This window comes from Typopeltis vanoorti, chromosome 14 (genome assembly GCF_054136105.1).
Source record: "Typopeltis vanoorti isolate ZY-2024b chromosome 14, IOZ_Tvanoo_1.0, whole genome shotgun sequence".
Taxonomy (NCBI): Eukaryota; Metazoa; Arthropoda; class Arachnida; order Uropygi; family Thelyphonidae; genus Typopeltis; species Typopeltis vanoorti.
In genome coordinates this window covers 84,515,786-84,539,654 of record NC_143562.1, presented here as the reverse complement: position 1 = coordinate 84,539,654, position 23,869 = coordinate 84,515,786, and the positions used below count along the sequence as shown (strand labels likewise).

Genomic DNA, 23,869 nt, shown 5'->3' with positions numbered 1-23,869 from the left:
CTGATTGAATGCAAAATGAAAGCATGGGGATTATGGAAAGTGTTAAGAAAGTTTCACTTTATAATACAAATAATTTATAATAACCTAAATAACTTCTCTGAATGAAATGCATAGTTTTAACGTTTCTTCTATTATCCATTATTTAAAAAATAAATAAAATAACAAAAAAAACTCTTTCAAGCAATAAGATTAGAGCCTTCACCAGTCTTGTTGCTTTATATTTGTTTTTGTTGTTTGCATATTGGTGATAAATATCTAAGGAGCCGGTTATGAAGATCGATAATATCAGATAATTAATAATTCAATAAAAATGAATTTCTCGTTTTAGATTTTATTTATATTTAATATTTCCTGACTTTATAAATCCCATTGTCATTATGAACTGTGCGGCATCTTGTTAAAACTTGCGCCAATAATAAAAAATGCAGAATAAGCAGTTCGTCACCATGTTGCTCTTTATACTCAACCATTGCGTTACTCGCATAATAATAGAGTTAATATACAGTAAGCAGTAACGTTTCCGCAAACGCCATAGTAACAATTCTAATTGTACTATATTAGTAGTGGAGAACTGCATACCACAACTAGACTGTTTTTAGAATAGAATTTTATGTAAAGTCACAAATCGAATTGCTCAGTATGAACCGATGTTGAGTTTTTTCGACAATTTTAATAAGGATACACGACACCAAATTTCATCAAAATTTCTTGTCGAAAGACATACGACATTCAAAGAGGCGTTCTCTTTTACTGTCGCATCGCTGTGCAGAGAACTTGTAAATATTGAAATAAAAATTCAAATGAGATACTCTCTCCAGTTTTGTATATTCTTTCGATAACTTATTAAAATATTTTGTGCCAGCTATAATTTTTAATCCTCTCTCTCTCAGATACAAAACAAGGCGAATTATTAAGCAATTCAAAGTTAAAATTATTTCATGTAAAAATATTAATTTCTCAACAGATAGGCAACTTTATCAAGAGCTTTTATTTTATGCTGTATGAAACAGAAACGCCTGTTATATCATTCTTCATTTTTCACGTGTTAAGTATAGTTGTATAGTTCATAGTGTATTTTAAGCGAACATGTTAATTTGAATTTTAAAATTGACTTATGGTTCTAGTTGAGGAGAGAGCACAATGATAAGATGACAAAAAATTAAAATGTAACAAATAAATGTCAGCATATATATATATATAAAAAAATAAGGGGTCACAAAACTTCTCAATTTTATTGAAGGAGCTTCGTGATATGCACCTTTCTTATTAATGCGAAAAAAAGAGTAGTAGTTTTCAAATTTATATGCAAAGAGTATACATTAATATTATGCAAAAAGAAATGAAAAAAATAGAACCAACCAAATGAAGCTCCTTAGAAAGCGAGAGATATTCATAATATTTAATGCTCTTTTGACTATCTCCTATTTTCCTTCCATAAAAGAAATCCCTTTAAGTAAATCACAAAACGTAAATCAGGCGGACGCTGCTTTGAAATAACGTACACGATTGTGCATAAGCATTGTTCTGCCTCCCTGTGTGTGAAGGATATCATGATTTCCTTTTCCTTTCTCACTAATAAATAAATACGCATTTATAAATATCTAATGTTAATTCATTGATTAAATTTAATATATTAATAGATTTTAGAATTAGTTTTATACGAATGTGCAAAATAAGACTGGTTTTTCTTCCCAGACTATTTCCTCCAGTCACAGACACGGAATGGCTACCATACGAATGGGCAAAGAAGTTTATTTGTTTTTACTTTCTTCCTTTAGGTCCCCTCTCTTCATTCCTCTTGATAACTAATCTGAACAATAGTCCATTGATTATCTTTCATTCTTCCTACACACCAGTTTTCAGTTTTGCTCACTCGATATCATTGTTTTTCAATCCATGTATTATTTTATATATTTTTTACAACGTAACACTTAAAGTATGACTCAGTAATGAGATTCGTAATTTTTAGTTAAATTGTATACAAACAGGATATGCAATATCACCCCAACGTAATGTTTAAAATCTATAAAATAGCTCTTATTTGTACTAATGTTGTTATATAAAGTTCATGGCAAAAGTAATATGTTTATATTTTTCATCTCAATTATGGTACCTAATTTATATAGTTATGGTTTGAAAATTAAAGTCTGGAATTCCCGTTTTATATATATATATTCTACAAAATGCGAATGGTATTTGTTTTATAAAGAAATGCCTAAAGAGGCGAACGGTGTTGAATAAGTCAAGTTTTTACACTGGGTCTCTCCCTGGCACAATCTTTGCAGCGGACATCCAAAACTTGGAAAACAATTAATAGATTCTAAATTGTAAGACTACGTTATGGATTATAATTAACATTACTAAGCTTGCAATCAAAAATTAAACTTCAGTATTGTAATTTAGCTAGTAGATTATTTTCACAAGCAAAAAGTTGCTTTCATTTTTTTTTATTATATTTTCGTTTATATTTTTTATTACAAAACGAACCGAAAATAAGTTTTTTTTTTTCAGATACCTTTTTAATCAAAATCTATGCTAGCAGTTATTGCAAATCATAAACATAATTTTTTAAAACAAGAAAGATGAGAAATATAGGCAGCATTCAATGAATTTTGCGTGTTTAATTAACTTATTAAAGTCGTCATTAGTGTTATTGGAAACAGTCGAAAATGTATTGCTTATACGTGGAATGACTAATTACACTTCCTTACGATCGAGTTTTGTGGATGTCATTTTGAAATGCCAGGATATCATGTGATCTTATATGCAACCATAACTTTTTTTTTCAAGTGGTATTGTGCCTACCATAAACAACGCTACATAAAACTCTCTTGGTTAAAAGTACAGTCTTTTTATTTCGCCGTGTTAAGTAGATCAAAATATCTGTGACATTTGTGATTAATTCAGGTTCTTGGCGAGATCGAGACGGCGAAGACAGTAGTTTCAGTAGAAGAAAGAAGGAAGAGTTAAGTTCTTCAGGCAAGCCAGTTTGTGCTACATTCAAATTGCCTAGCTCAGCCTGGTCCCAGAGGAAACATCCCAACGTACTGCAATTCGTCTCGTGACACACGTGGGAATTAGGTCTACCGCAATGAGATGCCCACTCGAAGCTTATTACCAAGACCGACGGCCAAGCCTCGTTGTCTAGCACGCACCTCATACATTATTGAGAAGCTCACTTGCTGTCTCTTCGCTCTCTCTCTCTTTCACTCCCCTCCCCCCACCCCTTTCTTTTGGCGATGGCTCCGCTAGCTGCGCGGGAATTGTTTTTCTTCTATCTATCCTATTCCGTGCTTGTGTCTTTCTTTCGTTTTAACCTAGCCAGTATCCCTCTCTCTCTCTCTCTCTCATCAGTTCCATCATGCTGTCTGACGGAACATCTGGGTTCTGGTCAGTCGAGGTCATTACATCGGACAACGAAAGGGGGAAAGTGCGTTCGGTCCGTAGAGAGGTTTGCCATTCTCGGCTCACATCCGATGTGGTCGTCGTTAGCGAGTTGGGAGTGTTTAATTTTTGACCATTTTGCTCAGGGCTTTTTTTTTTCTTCTTTTTTCCCTTGCATGCGTTTGACCTGCCGCTCTACGGAGAGGAAAGTATCTCGTTATCGCACCAGCCCCGCGTTCATCAAGTAAATATAGAATTGTTCTTTTTATTCCCCCTTCTCTATCTCTCTTTCTTTCTCGTAGAAAGTGAGAACTTAATAAGTACTGCAGTTATTTCTTTTTTTCTTTAGCTATGTCAGTAATTACAGTACTTTTAATCTTTTCTCCCCCTATTCGATTTCTTATTTCCGTTTCAGTCAGTCAATAAAATAAAATGCTAAACAATAAAAGGAGAGGTGGTAAATCAGTAATTCATTGTTACTACTTTAAATCATAATTAATAAAGCATCAACAAAATTGCGATATTGATTGATTTAGGGAGAATTAAACACGAACAAAGCATAAAAATAAAAGGGCTCAAGTATCTATATGACATATATAGGTACTTGATATTATTATTATTAAAAAAAATCCAATTTTCCTTCTGCATGGAAGGATACAGAAAACTGGAGATATTAATTAAATAAGTATAACTGTAAAAGCTAATATGTCATGATTGGTTGCATTTGGTCATCTAGTTTTATTTAGTTCTATTTTATTCTAATATGCTACAATTCTTTTCCCCAGGTCAACCAGGTCGTTTTTAAAAAATATATAATTTCTCATCGCATTTTGCCCATGAAGATTGCCATAATATGCGAACTGGAACAGACAATGGCTTTTCAAATATTGAGTCTTCCTAAACACACTTATACGTATGTTAGTTACTAATTCCTTTTTGTAAGTTGCATATTTCTTGACATGACATAGAATAATAATGCTAAAATTTTCGGTTAGATGTTTTTAATGTGAAACCAGCGACGAAAGATCTTTAGTACATTAATACTATGATTGGTGACTCACCAATGGTGAGTTAGACTAGTGGATTCCTTTTACTTTGACAATGAGGGAAAGACGCTGAAACACTTTTGACATTACGAACAAAGTATTGAATCAATACCGATTGTTGATCTGAAACGACTTTGGTGATTTACTAAAACTGTAAAGAAACTGTAGTTGGATAAAGAGGAAAAGAATTCTGCTCGGGTTGCTCTCATGATTTCAAATACCATTCTAAAGTTAACTTCGTTATATTTTGGTGCGCTCCTGCTAAAAATTTCAAGCCGAAGAAAGTTATCATAGTAATTTCAAATAGGCAAACAAACGTACCGAGTAATCATGATAACACTGTAAAATTACAAGCTCTCTTCACAGTGTTTACTTCATATTTTCACACTTTATTGAAGGTTGGAAAGTGATTCTGGGGGAAATCCAAATCACTTTCCTTTTGAGATAAATTGTTAATAATTCAACACAATAACAAAGAAGCTTGCCTAATTAATATAATATGAATTTTAAAGTGGAAAATATTTAATCCACAATTTTTTAACGAACATGAGATTAATAGAATTATTAGCAAATTCAATGCTTCAGTCATTTTCTTCGTGTGTTAATATCAAATTTATTGAATTTCATATTCCATTGAGAATAAGTTTTTCTGCAATGGTTACATCTGAAATTGATGTGTAGATTTGCAAGATGTCTATAAAGTGGTTAAGGTTTCACAAAACCCAGAGAATTCCATACAGCCAGTGAAGAATGTAGTAGTAGCATTTTCAAAGGAAATGCAAAAACAATAAGATGACTTTTTTCATTGCACAACTTTTAATAATGTAACCAATTATTTATATTTCTGACTTAAAAACAGTCGTAAATGTTTAAAATGGATTGTAATCTATTAAGTTTAATTGCTAAACATCAGCAGATATGCATTACTTTTTCAATATCACACTTTTAACAACACTGTAATCAGTTTACGTATGTTTATATTTCAGTCTTCAAAGTGCTGTGTTTCCAGTCGATCTAGTTAATCTGAAATAAAATAAGATCTATTAGATCAAAAATTAGTCAGTATATTTAAGTATAACTCAGTGGTTGCCAACACAAATCTCATACTCTCCCTTTGGTCCATTTTATGCCGACTTCTAAATGTTTTCTTAACGTGCTAAAGTATAGTCCGTTTGAAACTGAAGTTTCTTTTAAAAAGCATAACATATTTAACACCAATTATACATAATAACTAGTCGATCTATTCCGTTGTGAAACCAGGTGGGAATGTGGTGCGTAAGTGTGTATTTTATTTTCGTGAGGAACTGGCGAGTTTTTTATCATGCGAAATAGGCAGACCGGCCGGGAAGGTACACTGGTGTGAGGCTGAATATTTTTTAATATATCAATCTACATCAATGCCAACTGTGGACAAGTGGTCAAAAAGAAGAACGAAACATGTTGATATTTTTTTTCCCAACAAGTGGAGGTTATAATCACAAGGAAAAGCTATGGCGAAGACTGTTCCGAAAGTAGATGGAATGGTGACAACCAGTTGATCCGAACAATGTCAATAAAAAAAAATACTAATAGAAGTGGCATAACGCGAAAATAATGTCAATGAGAAAGTGATTGGAGTGAGTCTGTGAGATAAAGGTCACCGATTAACGACCATCCACTTCAAGGTAGCATCAAGCATTTTTAGAAGTGTACCACGTCATATGCAGACACAATAATACCATCATCATAACACTAATTATGGGTATAGACCACATTGGTCTGTTCCGGTCTCATTATCCATCCAATATTCCTTTTTGAGATCTACCCTGCCTTCTCTTTTCAATTGGCTCACATTGTGAGTACGAGCATGGCAAACCGAGATACCCAAGCTAGACCTGATCTTGCTTCGTACAATATACACTTGGTATATCATATCTGGAGACTGGTCTTCTACTCTTCTTTTCCTCTACTCTCTTCTTACTCCCCCCCCCCCAGTGCTATAAGAGCAATTCGAGGGCGAGGGGGTGACTCTTTCCTCTCAAACTGTAGTTTCCACTATTTACTAAAAAAAGGCAAGCCTAGTTGTCTTAAGGTGGCAGCCCCATCACTAGGATACCTATCGTCATGCTAGTCACTTGACATAGGGAAACACATATTACTTTCAAGTCTCAACGAAATCCAAACCAGACAGAAAACATGAGAAACGACCGCAAACTGGAAAAGGTTAAGAAACACAATAATACCTTCAGTGGAAAAGAATACCCAGTTTTTGAAGAAAGCTATGGATATGATGTGCTAAAGCCAGGAGAGGCTACAGGCGTAAGTCAAACTAAGAAGAGATATCTGATCTTGCGCGGAGATCTCTGTATTATCAAAGGTGACGTGTGTGTCTCACCAATGAAAGGTTTTAAACTTCTAATGCATTAGGACCATAGGCTGGATAAAGATTTTCTTTTTTTCTGTTTTTCTTTTTTATTTATTTCTACATAATTTTGAAAACCTTGCTCTGGAAACCAAACATGGAATTGAATCTTTTCAAGGGATACGAGCACTGCAAAGTTGTAGTGCTCATATCCCAAGAAACACTCGCTGGCTTTTGTAAAATTAAAGAATGAAACAAGCTGTATTAGCTCTGAATTTTCGCTATTGAAGAATTCGAATATTTACTATTAATTTTCATTTAAAAGATGCTGTTTTCCTCTTTTAAACTGATTATAGTCTAAGCTGTGGGAGTTGATAACTGCTAATTAGGGAAGCAGCGCAATTCTTTTCAATTTAAATGGGCACATGGGCCTAAAATCTCCCATGAAACATGTATAAGATATAAAAATCAATGAAGCAAAAATTTTATTTTAAAAAATATATATAAAAATCACGAAGATGCATGTAGCGTTGAAAGGTTCAGAAGAATAATAGTAGTCAATATGTCTGATAAATATTACTTGTATGAACGTCAAATATGCACTTTTTTAAAACAATTAGTATGCATTCTTCTTCTTCATTTGTTGACCAATTTGACTGGAAGTGTTTTTGAAAGTGTTTTATTTGGAAAGTCCCTGGAAGTATGTCTTAAATATATAAGAAAGCGAAATATTTAATCAAAGAAAATATTAAATCAAAGAAATTGTAAAGTTAAAATGAATAAGGTTTGGATGTTTGATTATCAATAGGCCATGTTTGTTGCATTGATAAACCAACAACATGCACACGTTATTCATTTAACTTTGCAATTCTTCAGAAAATCTCTATTTTTTAGAATAGAAAAGTATTAAAGAAATATGGAGAAATTATATTTATGAAAATCGATGTATGCTAGGGAGAGAGAGAAAGAAAGAATATCTCTCTCCCGTAAGATATGATTTCTATGAATGGTTATATCAGGCAAGACATAAGCATTCATAGAAACAACGCAATTAGGAAAATTATGATGGAAAAACAAAATCACTTAATTCAGTCAGCAACGAGCTCCAATGCCTGATACATTCAACAACTGTCATTTTAATCTACCCTTCCTCAGAACAAACAGTTTCATTAAGGTTTTCAGAACAAACAATTAGTTTCATTACATTTCAGATCGAAATAATATCAGATTTCCTCAACGGGAATCATTATAAACAAGTACTCGACCTTCACAGTTTTATGCACCACTGCCTGACCTGTGCCAAATCTCATGAAACAGCTTCACACCTTAGCACTTCCTGAATCAAGTTTCACTACGTGCCTGAGTTGGGTTTCTTAAAATGAGTAAAGCAGAAACTAAGGCGATAAGGCCTCGCATACTAGATAAATCGCCTTTTCATTGAGAGAGAGAGAGAGAGAGATTAACAACTCCCTGAAAGGAAAAACTGCTATTTCAATCTGAGATGAAATGACTATGAAAAGTTTCTGGTATCTCTGACTGGATTCGAATCTATCTTTATGATCGTGGATGCGAAACAGTTTTCCAATTACTGTATACATACTCATTTGTAATATGACTCATTTTTCCACGGTAGTATCTTCTACCGCTGCTCTTTGCCATTGCTTTTGCACTTAATAGCATAAACTTGGTAGAGACTAGGGAGAAGAAGAGTGCAGGCTCGTAAGCGGCAACCAATTTCGTGACTTCGCAAAGATGGGCGTATCATTTTGTGTCGCAACACCCTCGAGATCTGGTTATTATTAATCAGTTGCTTATAGGAATTTCATTTGCATGAAGCATTACTCTGTCTTCCAATTTATTTGGATTGCTCCAGTGGTCGATTTTGGTGTTCCGCGTATAGCAATATGAATACGCTCGCATTTGCAGACTACTATGAACACCCAGCACATGCAGTCATGCCTTTATCGTAATTCATCTTACTTCGAATTATCTAATCTCGTGTTAACAGGTCACGCATGTTTTTGCATGCTTATCTGTCACCAACATGCTATGACTGCTCAATTTTGCTGTGTTCTTCTGTGGATGAAATGTAGCAATGTATATCGCGTGTTGCGTAGTCTGTTGCATGACTTCATAATTGAGCTCAACAAGCCTCTTCAACTTATAAGAAGCCTTTCTTTATAAGAAACTTCAATTTCAAGATTTAAACTTCAATCTTTATAAGAAACTTTATAAAGTTTCTTATAAAGTTATAAGTTTCTTCATTTAGAATAGCTCCACAAGATTTGGTAAATTTTCTTGCTTCCATATTTGTGATAATTCTCTCAAGATACCCAGCAGTCACTCTTTAAGTGCGATTCCTAAAGATAATAACAGGACACAGCTTGGAGATTTTAAGTGCTAAATAAAAATGAAAAGCGATAACATTTTGGGGAAAAAAATAGTACCGAGAATGTCAGAAATTGGCTGCAAGAAGCTACTAGTTGATTGACATTCATGTTTTAATTATTATAAATGTAAACTACTTTGTGAAATTTCAGTGACACATCAGCAGCAGTAACAACACTGCTAATAAAGATGTCAGCCAACTCTCTTCTTCTAAACTGCAGTCAGCCTGCCGCTTTCTCAGTACTTGGCTCCTTTTTTTTTTTTTTTTACATACGAGATGTTTTTTTAGGAGATTGCCAGTTACTTGACATGCCGTGCGACGGGAAGCTCTGTCATAAAGAATCAACGGTCCCCTTCAGAAACGTTCTAAGTGTATTTTTCTGAAACAGAGAGAAGACTTGAATGCAAAAAGTGGAATAATGCTTTGCAGTACTTTTTTTTCTAGTTTGAAACCAAGTGGAATACCATGACGCGCCGTGTGTCGCGGAGCTTTATGCAACAATTTGGTCTGTTAGCGTTTTTCTTTGTAGGCAAGTTCGGATGACGTCACTCTACAGGTTTGCGCTTTAATTTTAGTTCATGAACGTTTTAATAAAATGCATCAACAAAATATAACCACAGTTAGCTATCATATTGGTTGCCAAATGCCTCCTTCCAACGGTAGATGGGACATCTACTAAGATGCAATGTCCTCTCCACTTTTTTTTTGTTTTTTACAGAGAATTTATATTTTAATTCTATAAACTGAACTATGTTCATATAAGTAGCTATTTTGTTGCAGGTTAATAAGTATTTTATCAAAGACAGGCTGTATCATCACATACCACTCCTGTCTTCGACATTTGATTCAGTTTCAAGAAACTGTCGTCTCAATGATTATATTGAACAGCTTATAAATTATAATTTGCTAATGAACTCTGCAAAGCCTCTTAACGATAAACTAGATTAGCCACGCATTCTCTTAACACTCCAGAAAATATTTCTGTGATCTCTAAGTTGTGCATGCCACTGATCTAGCTAAACTCAAATAGTGCTACTTTATAAAATAATCTTCAGATAGACCCGAAATTAAATAAATTTTATGTTTGGGGCTTGTGATTCGGTAGGAATATACAGTGCATTGTAGCAAGCTTTTTTTACCGCTTTCGAAGGTAGAGAATACTAGTAATTATATTATACAGGAAATTATATTTTATTTTTATCCATATATTACTCTAATGTAAGCAGACAAAATATTATACCTGAAATACCTCACCAAGCTACTAGTATATAGGCAGTACTTGTCCAGCAAGCTGTTCTTCCCATCCCATGTACCTTCAAAGAAGGAATATATGGCAACATTTATATTGCATGCATTTTGGTTAATCACTTTTCCATATCCCGACTGATGTTTATCGGAGTCTTATCATGGGAGCTAGACCTGTGGAGACCGAGTGCTATCTCGATGGCAGAATCCATGATTTCATATCAAGTATAATATATATTGCCGGCCTGATTGGCCGAGTGGTTAGCGTATCTGCTCTCCAGCAAGAAGCTGTGGGTTCGAATCCCGCCTAGAGCATGGATGTTTGTGATTGTGTTCCACCTTCATACAAATGAATAAACACTCTCACAAGATGGAGTGAGCCACCATGGGAGAAGTAGACCCAACCTTTCTCCAGTGGAAGAAGCCTTTATTCCAGCAGTGGGAAAAAGTTAGGCTGAAAGAAAAAAAAAAAGATATTTCCAATCCAGCTACTACCTATATCCAAAATACAAATTTTGTTACCAGGCAATTCTCGGTAGCCTCGTGGATTAACTTTCATTGCTTAGGTCTTCAGTGAAAGTCAAAATCGATCTGAGAAGTGACGTATGGAATTATACAAAGAAAACAATTTAAAGGCTATTTATTTACCCATTCTTGTTTGGACTTCATTTGTTTCATGCGGAATTCGCTAACTTTTTGTAGCATCCTAACTTTTTTAAACTTTGTCGCGTGAAGTATTAATAGATTATCACAGCTGCGCGCGTGCACACACATTTGTGTGTGTGTTATAAAAGATTACAATCGCTTGCTGATATTCCGCTAGCATTAATGTATATCTTAAGCCTACGGCTAAGATTTTAGTTGAGGTAGGTGTTTATGTGGGGAAAATGAGTTGGGTGGAACCCACCTCCGACCCGTGGTAATTAATCTGATGAATAGGGCAATAAAGGTCGTCATACCAGACAAGACTCCATCCCCAAAATATGGTGTATAAAGCTAGTCCTAACCACCTGCCTCCTCCTCTTGATGTTGCTGATAAGAGTCGTTTCCTGTAAATGAATGTTGGGAGATACAACACGCAGTTTCCCCTCATTTTGATAGGCTATTTGATGCGATGCAGTATTTGATCATTTTTGCATTCTCTTGGATCTGCTTTACCATAATGTGCACTGAATAATCTTATAAATATATAAAATATGCAGAACATATTACCGTATCCAGCTACAGACAACATTTTAGCACCTGCCTTGTAGAGAATTCAGTTTAGTAATACTTCTTTTATTCATATTTCCATGATTCTATAAAGTGCCATGCAAAGCTTGTCAAATGGATGTGCCACACCCTATTAACAGGTAAATATTTCTAAAATATAATAGCTTGAAATTATACTTTTAATAGCAATGGAATAATCAGTGAATTGATGACTTTATCTTATTAAACAGATAATATTTTTTGCTATTAGTGAATTGCATTAATTGTTATTTTCTCTTCGAAAGTTTGTTGGAAAGAGGTTTTTGAATTGCGATCCACCTTTTTAGTACCGCATCAACCAAAATAGATATATATTATTTACAATTTCATTTTTCTTAAATAAAAGGAAAATAACAATTGTGTTTGCATAGCTAAATATTTGCAATTCTGGAAGTTCTAACTTGGATCTGTACGGTGCAGTTTGCCACAGATGCTTCCTGAAGTTTTTGAGGCGATAATAAAATATATTTAAGAATGGATTCAGTTATGATCGCTAATCGACATCAAACTTAGATAAAAACCAGTTTTGTTCACTGGAAACTCGACTTGAGTGCTTATGTTCTTCACTTAGTTTCTTATAACATATAAGTATACCATCGTTATATATATGTTATGTATTAAGAGATCCGTGATATTTATAGTTAATATCACCTGCTGCTTCTGTTCCATTTCTAGTGAAAACAACAGCACTGTATTTATATTCCTTTTTATTTCCTTCTCATATAGGCCATCCGCTGTTCTATACCCACATGTTTCTGTGATTGCTTTACACCAGGAAAATCTCATGTAAGAGTATGTGGTAACTGCAGGCACAGCTGGGTATCCCACGGTAAGTTTTACTCTCGCTTGTATCCTGTGTAGTCTTTAATCATCACATGACAATTGTACTGCCTGCCATTCCATGATATCTTATACCACAGTTATCAGTAACATACAGTGTATCTCCAGATTTAAGTGTTGCGCTTGTTACTCTGTCTTCCAGTTGCTTTAGCTGTAAAACCTTCTTCAAAATAAGAATGCTATCTACTTTGCTCGACCTTTTGTTTGTTACCAACAACAGTATGTAAAGGGTTATGAAATTTCTAGAACACCCTAATAAGATAACCTACAGTTTACAAACAAGCTTTCCCCCCCCCCTCTCTGTTGGCATCCTTTTTGAATAGATCTGGTGAGGGGTTGTTACCCCTTAATCCACCATAATCTCAAAGTTAAATAATACACTGTAAGGTATAGAACGTTGATGTTTTGTTAGTATCATCTACAGTCCAGCTCCTTGGGATTACAAGAATGCTCAGGAGATTATCGGCGGGAGAGAAGTGGCCATCATACTCTCCGCATCTTCAAGCTTAGCCACCCTACACTTCTGGACTGCCATTTATAAGGCGGCAGCCTCTTCAAATCTGACTTTACATGAGCTTTACTGGCAGCCCTGTATTAAATAAATATTGCCGCCATATTGGCCACACAGGCTTGGACTCAAAATAAATGGGGGCGAAAGGAGACTTAAGATTTTTTGCGTTGTCTGTTGCCTTTCCCCTCTCTCTTTCCAAGCGTTGTCCCTTTCTACCGCCAGCATCCCTGATCCTCGTTCTCCGACCGTATGTTAGCGGAGCGATAACAAAATTTCCTGTCGAAATGCCGACTTCTTCAAATTCTCCGGTGACAGATTAAGTGGGGTTCTAGCGAAGCTCGTGTCGGATTTTTCACAGTAGCCATTTACAAAATTTTTATCAACCATCTCCACGACGACTGTGCGTGCAGTTGCGGATAGCGAGTGAAGGGGAGGGGAGGTGAGAAAGAATAGGAACAGTTTGCTAGATGAGGGGAGGGGGGGAAAGAGATCGGGGGAGACTCGACCAGTGCACCAGCTAAGTAATCGGTCTCTCCGGTCAGGATTTACGAACTGATACCGCGCCGAAGACAAGTGGTTCCCCCGTGTGACATTCGGCCGTCCTATTTCGCCATTCAGATTTATTGATAGCGTTTTTGTAAAGTCGTGCTTATTGGTAGTGACGGAAAACGGACCGGAGTACGCTCGCCCCGTCGTGGGGAGTTAATATAAAAGTATAGAAACGCTAGGGTTACGGAGCGAAGCGAAAGTGGCTAAGATAGAAGCGGAATGCGTCCCGTGGACAGAATTAATCTACTCGTTCATTTTTTCGGGTTTATTTTTATCGTCTTCCTGAGTTTCTTTGGCTTCCAAGTGTTTCTTCTCAGTTTTTTTTAAGACGCAGGCGGTCTGTTTATAACATTCTTATAAAAAAATTAACTGAGGACAGTGATGAAGTGGAGACGTTTTTGTTGTACGCGAGCTAGTAAATCGTCCAGGTGAAAATGTGGGAAGAGTGATTAGTAAAGTAACAAGATAAACAGGTCAGCGAAATGAGATGTGAATGAACATGCGCGCTGCAGATGAAGGGGAATTGACTATCTTGATACGTATCAGGAGACACCGACTAATAAGAAAGAAGGATTAAGATATTTTCGCTATTACCTTCAGGTGTATTATATAATTTATCTATATACCGATTCCCTAATTGTTGAAATATGTCTCACAATAATGGTACACTGTCTTGTATACAGTATTAAAAACACTAAAATTATTTATTGAGTGAGACAGATTTACAACTCATAGACATTCCAAATAGCATTCATGAAACTATTCAGCACAATGAATGAAAACTTCTCAGTGGGTGAGTTAATATATATATATATATTACTCTGACAATAGAAAGGTGGGAAAGTGTCCGCTATTTTGTTCCATTTGTCTTTACATTTTAAAAATCGGAACGTTTAAACAAATAATACTTTAGATTTTAGAAAAAAGACTCATGATTTAGGTACTGGTTAGTCTTCCTAACTTAGAATTCTTCGAAACATAAACTTAGTAATTATCGATTATCTCTGTTAACATTAATTGTAGGTTTTTTAATAATAATTGAGATTAATCCACTTTACTATTTTCCTCTAAGTTTGAATTTGTTAGTGTATATACAAATTAATGTAATTTATCAATTGTGGACTCATGGTAAGAAGTAGAAATAGCCAAAATATTAAAAGCTATAACAGTAATTCCTTTATTTGTTGCAATTCAAAATAGTTGCTTTCATGGCACACTATTTAATATCCTTGGGAAGTGATGAAAATCGCTGGTATCCAGAGTAGAATAACCCCTATTTAGATCGCACGCACAATGAAATTACTCGCACTAACACATTGAAAAAACGTGTTTTGTTCTCGTATAAAGTGATAAACTGCTGCTGTCTGATTTTAATGAAATTCAAATTCTTGACAATTTTTCACCAGGGTTTTACATTTTTATCGAGATCAGTTCACTTACTCTCAAGTTTCATATAGATTGACGTGGCGAAGTATTATATGCTCTGACTGCTTGAGAAAAGGCCTGAAAGACCAGGAATAAGAAAATCGAAATTACAAAAGGAACCGTGAACGATTAATGATATTTCTCCAAAATAAAGAAAAATTTACTGTTTTGTCCATTATCAAAGAGTCTTCACAGCTCAGTTCAGCAACGATGATGTTTTTTGTTACAAAGATATGGATTCAAATCCAGTCTTGAACCTTTATAAAGGCTTTTTAACCGTAGGCCTCATATGATGATACTCCCCCACTCCTACGCCAAACCACGTCACAAGAACATGCGCTTAAAAGATATAAATGCACTGGCCCTATAGCTTTAGTTACTTTGGCGGTATTCAACAAAAATTGTTAAAACGCTAATTTGTGAGGACGTTCACTTGTTATACATACAGATTGAGGAAAATAATTTACGGAGATGTGTTTGTATGTAGAAGGTAAATGGCATTTTTATTTCTGTTTATTTTTATACTATCAGTTATGTATTTTCCTTTATATTATCAGTTATACGTTTTCTTCCATGGAAAATAGAAAGATGTCTTTAAAGACATCTTTCTATTTTAAAGACTGTCTTTAAAATTACATTAGTGAAGAAACAAGTGGATAAATGCAGTTGTGGAATGCGACTCACTATACTTCATTGAGAGGCCAAAGTTGGTATCGTCCTGAACACTTTCAAAAATTGTTAATTGTACGTAAAATGTCCTGATTGGCAGTGACAGAATTATGATTTCGTAAATCTCTTCTGCATCAAGCTTTCGTTCAACATACGATTACTTTGATTGGGTCACACGAAATTTTCATTGGACCTTTCTATGTCCCGCTTCCCTCTTGTCCCACATTTCCAGGATTTGGCAACACTGTAGTTCGATTACAGATTCAGACTGCATGCATTCATCTCCCACTTAGTTCTTATTGTACCAAAAGTGTTATTTACATTCAGGGCAGCAATGCTCTTTTTATACTTTATTGCTAAGTCGAAAGAGAGAAAATCTGTTCTGTGACATTGTGGGACTTGCGCTAAAGGTTTGAACTAATGGCTCAGAATAAAATGCTCTGCTTTGATTAAATAAAATTTAATCAAAAATAGCCTTTGTACCGATGAAGATTACTGTTTGTGAGATTTGCGATTAACACAGTAAACAGTCGTTACTCTACGATACTTTTTATTAATGGCAGGTGATTTTAACAAGGAAAGAAAATATCACGTTTCTTGCTCGTTCAACATTTTTCATCGGTCCTATTGGTTGTTGAATTGCCATACTTTCAGACACTTTAAACTTACGATACTTGTCAACGCTTTTACTCCTAATGTCACCCTGTCAGCTTTTTTTTTTAATCTTGCAGACTTCTTGACTTCCCACAAAATTTCATATAAATAAGGATCAGTTATATATATGCAATCTTAATAGCATGCACTTCCTCTCTACACACACATACTATGGCTGCGAGTAGCAGACGTCAATTAATACGCGACTATTTGTGGTGTGTCAAAACGTGTCGGGGCATGTTTCGGCATGCAACTCCCAATCTAAATAAATTTTTATCATTCTTCGAATATAAATTAAATTAGGAACTGCATTTGACCGTCTTCCTCTTTTATTAGTGTTTTAGATTCCAACTGTCTCAGTTGAGCTTAATAAAACTGGAATTGCAGAAGTGTTATACTTGTTGCAGTATTTAACGTAAGATAAAAAGCTCTTAATGGAATATAAAGACTGTTCGTCTGACAGTGAGTTAGCTGGTCTTATATGAAGGTGGTATGGTTCTACCCCCCCCCTCCCTTCCAAGAAACCATTTTTCATCCCACAGTGCGACTAGAAGAACGCACACAATGAACCGACAGTATGCTGATCTCGTTGCCTTAGTTTGCTTCTTCTCTCATTCCAGTTCACCAGCTTCATGGAACTGAGGCTCCATACAGTTAATACTGCTGACGAATTTTTATTTTCTAAACATCTTAAGTTGAATCGATGAAAGTTAACCGAACCACTTGAATCCATCTATAATCGTATTTATCAGTGTAGGTTATTGAGTCTTTCCTCAAATAGGGGTTTGCTTACGGGAAATCCCTAGCATGTAAAGCAGGGAGAAATAAAAGGAATCTTTATATTTAAATGAAAGACATTATTGAAAAAGGTGTTTAAATTTTTTGTTACTTTTCTTCTGACTGTTCAAGCACTCTTCTGTACAATAAAGAATCACAGCTGCGGTTCTAGTGTGAATTTGAAAAGAGGACCCGACAGCAATAAAGAATGCCTCTTCTTTATTTGCTTTATCTGACTTATTGTCGGAAATAGACCAACCCCTTCGAACTTTGTCGTCTTCACACTTTTTTTTTAAGCGACATTAAAGCGTTTGGTATTGTAATATTCCCTTAAGGAAAATTGACGGGTTGGCTCGCCGATAGGCATGAAATTATTATGAGGACTTGTTCGTGCATTTCAAGTTATAACTTAATAGACCATCGCTCTTTAATTTATGCAACACAATTTCACCTGACCTTTCCTATATATGCCTCATTTTTTTAGATTTCCAAAACAGTCGCTTAAGGCTTTATTTATTTTTTTTTCTTTGCATGAAATCAAACCGGTTTTTTTTTTTTTTTTCGGTCTTCGATCGTATTTCATAACTTGAAATACAATGTAGGAGGTGCCATTGTGCCGGAGAATTCTCAACTTAGCAAGAGAGATAAGTACGGAAAGGCTGTAATAATACTTATTAACTAGGTGACATTTTAAATACTTTTATTCCTGACTTGTCTCTCAAAACGTGAAAACTGACAATTAGCGGTAGTTTTTATCACGTTCTTTATTTGTTTATGCTTCAGATTCGGAGTTATTAGTATAATATGCCTGTCCAAACAATTATATTCAGCTTGATGTAGATGTCTCTTTCGCTGGAAACATCATTCTCTTTTATGCAGACACTACGCGTGCGTTAAGCTCTGAGCAAAACTAGCAACTTAATATTAAATTGTATTGCGACAATCTGAACTTAACTCATAATGCATAATCGCCAGAAAATTTGATTTGGAAAGAGGTGGAGGATGACAGTTAAATACAAGGCCGGCCATTTTGTAAATGAGAACCTTGATTCCGTTTTATAATTGGGTTCTGCATCACATTTTTTAAAAAAAAATTAATTATATCGAAACAAACTTAATAAACGAATAAATGAAAAAATAAACAATTGAAAACTCGAAAAATCAAAATTTTCCAACTTTTTATGCTTGTGAATTCGTATATCACATAACCAAGAGCTATTTTTGACATAATTTGTTTTGCATGATTTCGGCATCAAAATTGTCAAACTACCCTAAAATGCTTTACTAGTGATCCTGTTAAACTCGATCAAGCATGAAGTATTATCAAATATTTATCGATAAAAACATAATTATAATGAAAAAACATTTTTCATCAAGAAATCGTAAACCTAGGACTAATTTAATGACTGTGTTGCACCGTACTCATAATGACCAGACAAACAATAATTCTTGTAGGCTTCAATACATTACAAATTGAAATCATTCAGAGCTAAATTCTTAATTTATTTATTAATTAATTTATTTTATTTTATTTTTTTTGCAAAACTGTTAGGTCGTCTGCGAATATGTATCGTATGGTGATACTTTATAAAAAAATCAAAAGTGTCAGTTATAGCGCGTTTATAACACAAACTAATTTTCAGTTTGTGTACTATATAGACATTGAATCGCTAATTTTGCCATTACAAATGAATAAGACCAAATTGAAACGATTCCACAAATTCTAACAGAAATCATATTTCATTAAATTCCATCCAGGTAGTACGCATTAACATACTGCAGTTTGAATCACTTTGTCTAGCCAAATTTTGTCAATTTAAAAAAAAATCCATTTGTAATGAAAACCATGGACATCTTGCCCGTATATCCTAAATTTTATTCAATTCCATCAAATCTGAACGGAGATATAATGCGATATACTCGTAACTTTAACAACTTATCCCCCATTGTACTCCTGCCAAGGGTCCAATTCTAACAAAAACTGGAATGGCTCGGCATATTTTTTGTAAAGATTTTAAATACTTAGTCTCAATGAAATCCGTCCAACCAGTCCTGAAATAACTTATTAATTGCCGAATCATGTGATCAGTCAGTAACAGTATATAATGTTTTCGCTTTAATTTTTCATTTGGAATTTTTAAAAGGATTTTTTAGAATTTCAAAATATTCAGGGTGCTGAGTTTCCAATTAAAATTCAGAATGTTCCTGAGAAACCACATCAACTTCTTTTCGACTTTAAATTATCTGAGACATTCTTTCTTCCTTCCTTCGTTCCATCATAGTATAACGTATTTTCGTCCCTTTCATCTGAAGGATGTGACATCATTTACAATTGATCCCTAAAATAAAACAAACCATGTGAACGAAAATATTTTTGATAGCAGAAAAAAAATTGATAGAATATATTGCACAAAAATAAACATACATTACTTGTTAGTGTTTCCACGTTTTCTTTCTATAACCTGTAACATCAATAGAATGCAAATACCTTAGAAATAGAAAACAAAATAAAACGAGAATTGTAAATGTTATTTAATAAAATTACTTCTGCTTAGCTCTTTCACAGATGACCTCCAGCGGACCCTGGATAGGTTTGTAGCTGTTTGTGCAGACGCCGGAATGAAAATCAGTGTGACCAAAACTGAAACATTTGTGTTCTCAAGACAACCATTCCAGTGCACTCTACATGTAAGTGGAGTCCCAATGAGGCAGGTGGAGAAATTTAAATACCTTGGGTCCATATTCACGAATGATGAAAAATGGGACGTAGAGCTAGATAATTGGCCAATTCGAGTATTGCTAAGCCAATACTCGAATTGGCTTAGCAAGCTCAATATTGCGGGAGTTAAGCCAGAAGGCAAAGCTGGCGGTCTTCAATACAGTCTATGTCCCCATCCTCACTTATGGTCATGAGAGTTGGGTAATGACCGAAAGAATGCGCACACGAATCCAAGCGGCTGAAATGAGGTTTCTTCGAGAGGTTGCGGGGCTGACAAGATCCGACAGAGTCAGAAGCTCTGCAATTCGGGAAACCCTCAATACTCAACCGCTGCTTGTCAGTGTTGAGAGATCACAGTTACATTGGTACGGGCACCTGGTCAGAATGCCACAAGAGAGGCTCCCTCAGCAGGCCCTCTTTGCCAAGCCAGAGGGTGGGAGGCCACGTGGAAGGCCAAGGACTCGCTGGATAGATTATATCCAAAATCTTGGGTGGACACGTTTGGGAATCCCACCAGAACACCTGAGCTTGGTGGCGGAGGATCGTGACCATTGGAAGTTCCTCTTGCAGCTGTTGCCCCCACAACCCAATTAGGAAAGGTGGGCCTTGAAGATGTATGTATTTAATAAAATGCAGTCATGGCATTTCCTATGCTTCCATGAAGTGTGCTGGCTATACTCCTTTCTCTCCATGAAAAAAACTGGTGTACAAAATGTTCGGAACTTATGTGCTATCTAGATATAAGGTTATATTCACTTTGTATGCATGTTGAATGTATTTTAAAATGCGTCTTCTTAAAAGTGGATGCCATGAAAATTGCAAATACCGTTGTATGCGCCACAATCCAATAGATAGAAAGAGAAGTGACATATTTTATGTGGCTCCTCCCACCTATTAAAGGTTTATTTATAAACCTTTAGTACATTTGTACTTGAGTAAGTATGGATTTTTTCCAATTTTTTTTATTTTACACACCCATTTTTACGTAGTCTAGAAATCCCGCTCTAGAAACCAAACATGGAACTTTTTTCCAAGCCACTTCAGGCCTCCAGTAAGCGAGGGGAGTGGCGTCAAATCGGGCAATGAAGTTCATCTCCCACCTCAAGACAATAATCACAGCATCCGTGCCCCCGGCGGAACTCGATGATTGGAAAGCGGATATGCTAACCACGCCATCAGTTTTACAATTTTTTATGATGATTCTTTGCGTCCTTCCCCTTGGGTTTCAAATAATTACTTGAAGGTTCTATTTAAAGTCGAAATCTGTCAGCAGTGTTAATCTAATAAAATATTTCAGACAAAATACAGAAAAGTCTTTAGCACGCTGAAATAAGAGGTAAATACAGAGGAGTGCCTGGCTGTTTATTTAGAAAAAGATTTAATAAAGCATATGAAAAATAGCTGGTCTTTTAAAAGAGCGGGCGCGTTTTCGTCAATAAGAACGACATACCTCTAGAAATGTACATAGGTTTTTCTTTACGAGATTATCTAGAAACTGTTGTGGCTTTCCCTGTCTCTTTTCCCACCCCCGGCTTTTGCCATTTTCTAGAGATGCGGAAGGTTATAAAAAGTAAGCAGACACGACGTCTCCGGCATGTGTGCATATCGATGTCATCGTTTTTTAAGTGTCAACAAGAAAGGGTCGTAAAGTGTGCACACACGGAACACCGCCATAATCTTCAGTGACGTCTATAGCACAACTTTGGATCTCTGATGTGGTTGGGACATCTAGGGGGCGTTAGTGTGGCAAAATTTATGAACGCAACACTAGCCACTGAAGTAACGAGTTCAGATAGTACCGCTCTTTTGTTCTGAAACCTAGGGGGAGGGAAGTAGACAGGAGAAGGGTGATGGCTGAGAAAAAAGTGTCCTCGCAGACTCGAGACACTACAGGTGGTCCAGTGTTTGTGGATCGTAATAGGGGGCATTAGTGTCGGCCAGCGGAGATATACGACAGCATTCTCTTATCGGCGGCGTTCGGCTGAAGGGTGGAGATCCGTCCCGTGGAGGTGGAATGTCCTGTTTGGGGCGGCTTCTCTTGTGCAGCCGCGTTGAGGACAACTGACGGTCATTAGTTCCGCATGAATATTGAGAAACTTGGAGCAGCAGGAAAAACTCGGGGCGGCTCCTTAAGGGATCGTTTGTGGGCGCGCAAGCAAACCGCACTGACTAAAAGAGTAGAAGCCAATATGGAGACAGCGTATCTAAAAGAGGTGTTCTGATATATCATCCGCGCGCACTGTTTATTTGCGTTCATCCATCGTAGGCCTTATGTTTTGTTGACTCACAAGTAAGATGTACACGCTCGGTCTGTCAATCCACGATGCTCCCGATTAAATTTCTTTGTCTTTTCAAACAGTTTTCACTTATCTCAGGTATAATTTTCCTTCCAATGTTCTCTGTTAGGCTCCCCTCATTCCTGTGTATCCTTTCAATATTCTTTCCATTCCTCAGCACAACAGTTACCTTCTAGGTACACACCCTTACGTGAGTAATTCACTCATTTCAATAAAATACCTACCATTTTCCAAGTTGCTAAGGGTAATTATTCTTATAGTATAACATTACAACACGATGTTATTGCGAATAGCCTAGCCAAACCGGTTTGGTGTTTTCCCCATTCATTAAATATCCAATTGTGATGTCTATCCCCACGTTTTAGGGAAGGAAATTACCATTTGAAGATAGGACCAGTATCTTGTATGAAACCTACAAATAAACACTGCGCTTAAAAATGTACATATTTAAAATTTAAAATAACAAGCAAACTGCTAATGATTATTTAACTGGTTAGTTAAAATACATGCGATTCGTGTGCGTGCATTCTGTTCGTTTTCACTGTTTATAAGTTTCGGTATATCTACTTATGGAGAAAATTAACAGGTGCGAAACAGTATCGTCCTGTATTGAAATCTCAATGCATTAAAAAGAGCAGGGGGGGGGGGGAATAGCAAATATACAAAAATTAATCGGTGATCGTGTCTGTTTTTAATTTCGTTTCAATTTCAGCCACCGAAAGCTTCCTTAAGGGATAAACGTTTTTAATTATTGATAGATATCAATTGATTATGATGCTATTAGAAAAGTCATCACTAAGCTAAAGCAATCAAAAAACTTCGTGGAGATCGAAAAAAAGTTTGTCGAGTGTGACAGCCACATAGTTTAGCAATGGCTCGTTTGACTTAATATGCCATAGTTTGGAGAGCCTCTTTAGCTCAGTTCGGTTTCGACGATGCCCTTTGGTTGGAAAGACTTAAGTTCGAATCGCGTCTAGGACGCGAAGAACCTTTACAGGATTTTTCAGCTGAAGGTGGGTTAGCCGGTCTCATACGGCGGTGAAAGGTTCCCTCCTGGAAACTCTGGTTTTTCTTCTCGCAAAACATGGAAATTCGGCTATTATGACACAAAATTATCAGATAATGCATTGGCCTTAAATCCAAGTCAACGAAACAAGCAACCAATCAGCCATAGTTTTGGTGAAAGATAACGTTTCCGACGTATCAACATGTTCCAGTAATTGAAAAACTCTTTTGTCTCAAGTAGAAGCTTTATTTGTTCAAACTGAAATGAAATTTACTAAATAATAAACGTCTGTATAACAAATTTCGAAGCTCAATATATTCTTTCGACAAGAGTGTAGGTATCTAGACAGCAACAATTCTAATTATAATATTCCTATTATAAAATAACATGCAGGTCCAATCGGAAACAGCTTTTTTCTGTTCTTGTAGTTCAGGAATGAGGTAACTCTTCCGCTTAAGATGAACATTGCTTCTAAGCAGTATGCGCAGTTTGAGTTATTTAACCGCAGTAATGTATTAACAATTGAAAATATGTTTTTGTTAAGAGCAAATGCCGAAGATCGTGAGCGTGTCGTGATCACAAGTTAGAGTAATGCATGACACCTTTACATTTCAAGAAAAATTCATTGGATTCATTCACAGAAATCAGTAGGATCTCAAATGAAATATGTCGGATTTTACAGAGTTGTATACATATATTTCAAGGTATTTTTATCGAAACAGTAACAGCTTGTAGCTTTACATTTATTTCCGAAGAAGTAAATTCT

The 23,869-nt window shown here is 35.7% G+C and overlaps 1 protein-coding gene across 4 annotated transcripts in view; it reads left to right on the top strand.

Moving 5' to 3' along the window:
• Nucleotides 1-23,869, top strand: part of LOC150099720 (zinc finger protein basonuclin-2-like) — a 306,977-nt gene that overhangs the window by 170,024 nt on the left and 113,084 nt on the right. For all 4 annotated transcript variants that reach the window (XM_090404535.1, XM_090404538.1, XM_090404537.1 and 1 more), the window contains one exon: nt 12,383-12,485. In XM_090404535.1, the coding sequence (XP_090260661.1) occupies nt 12,383-12,485 (103 nt within the window). The remainder of the gene's footprint in view (nt 1-12,382; nt 12,486-23,869) is intronic.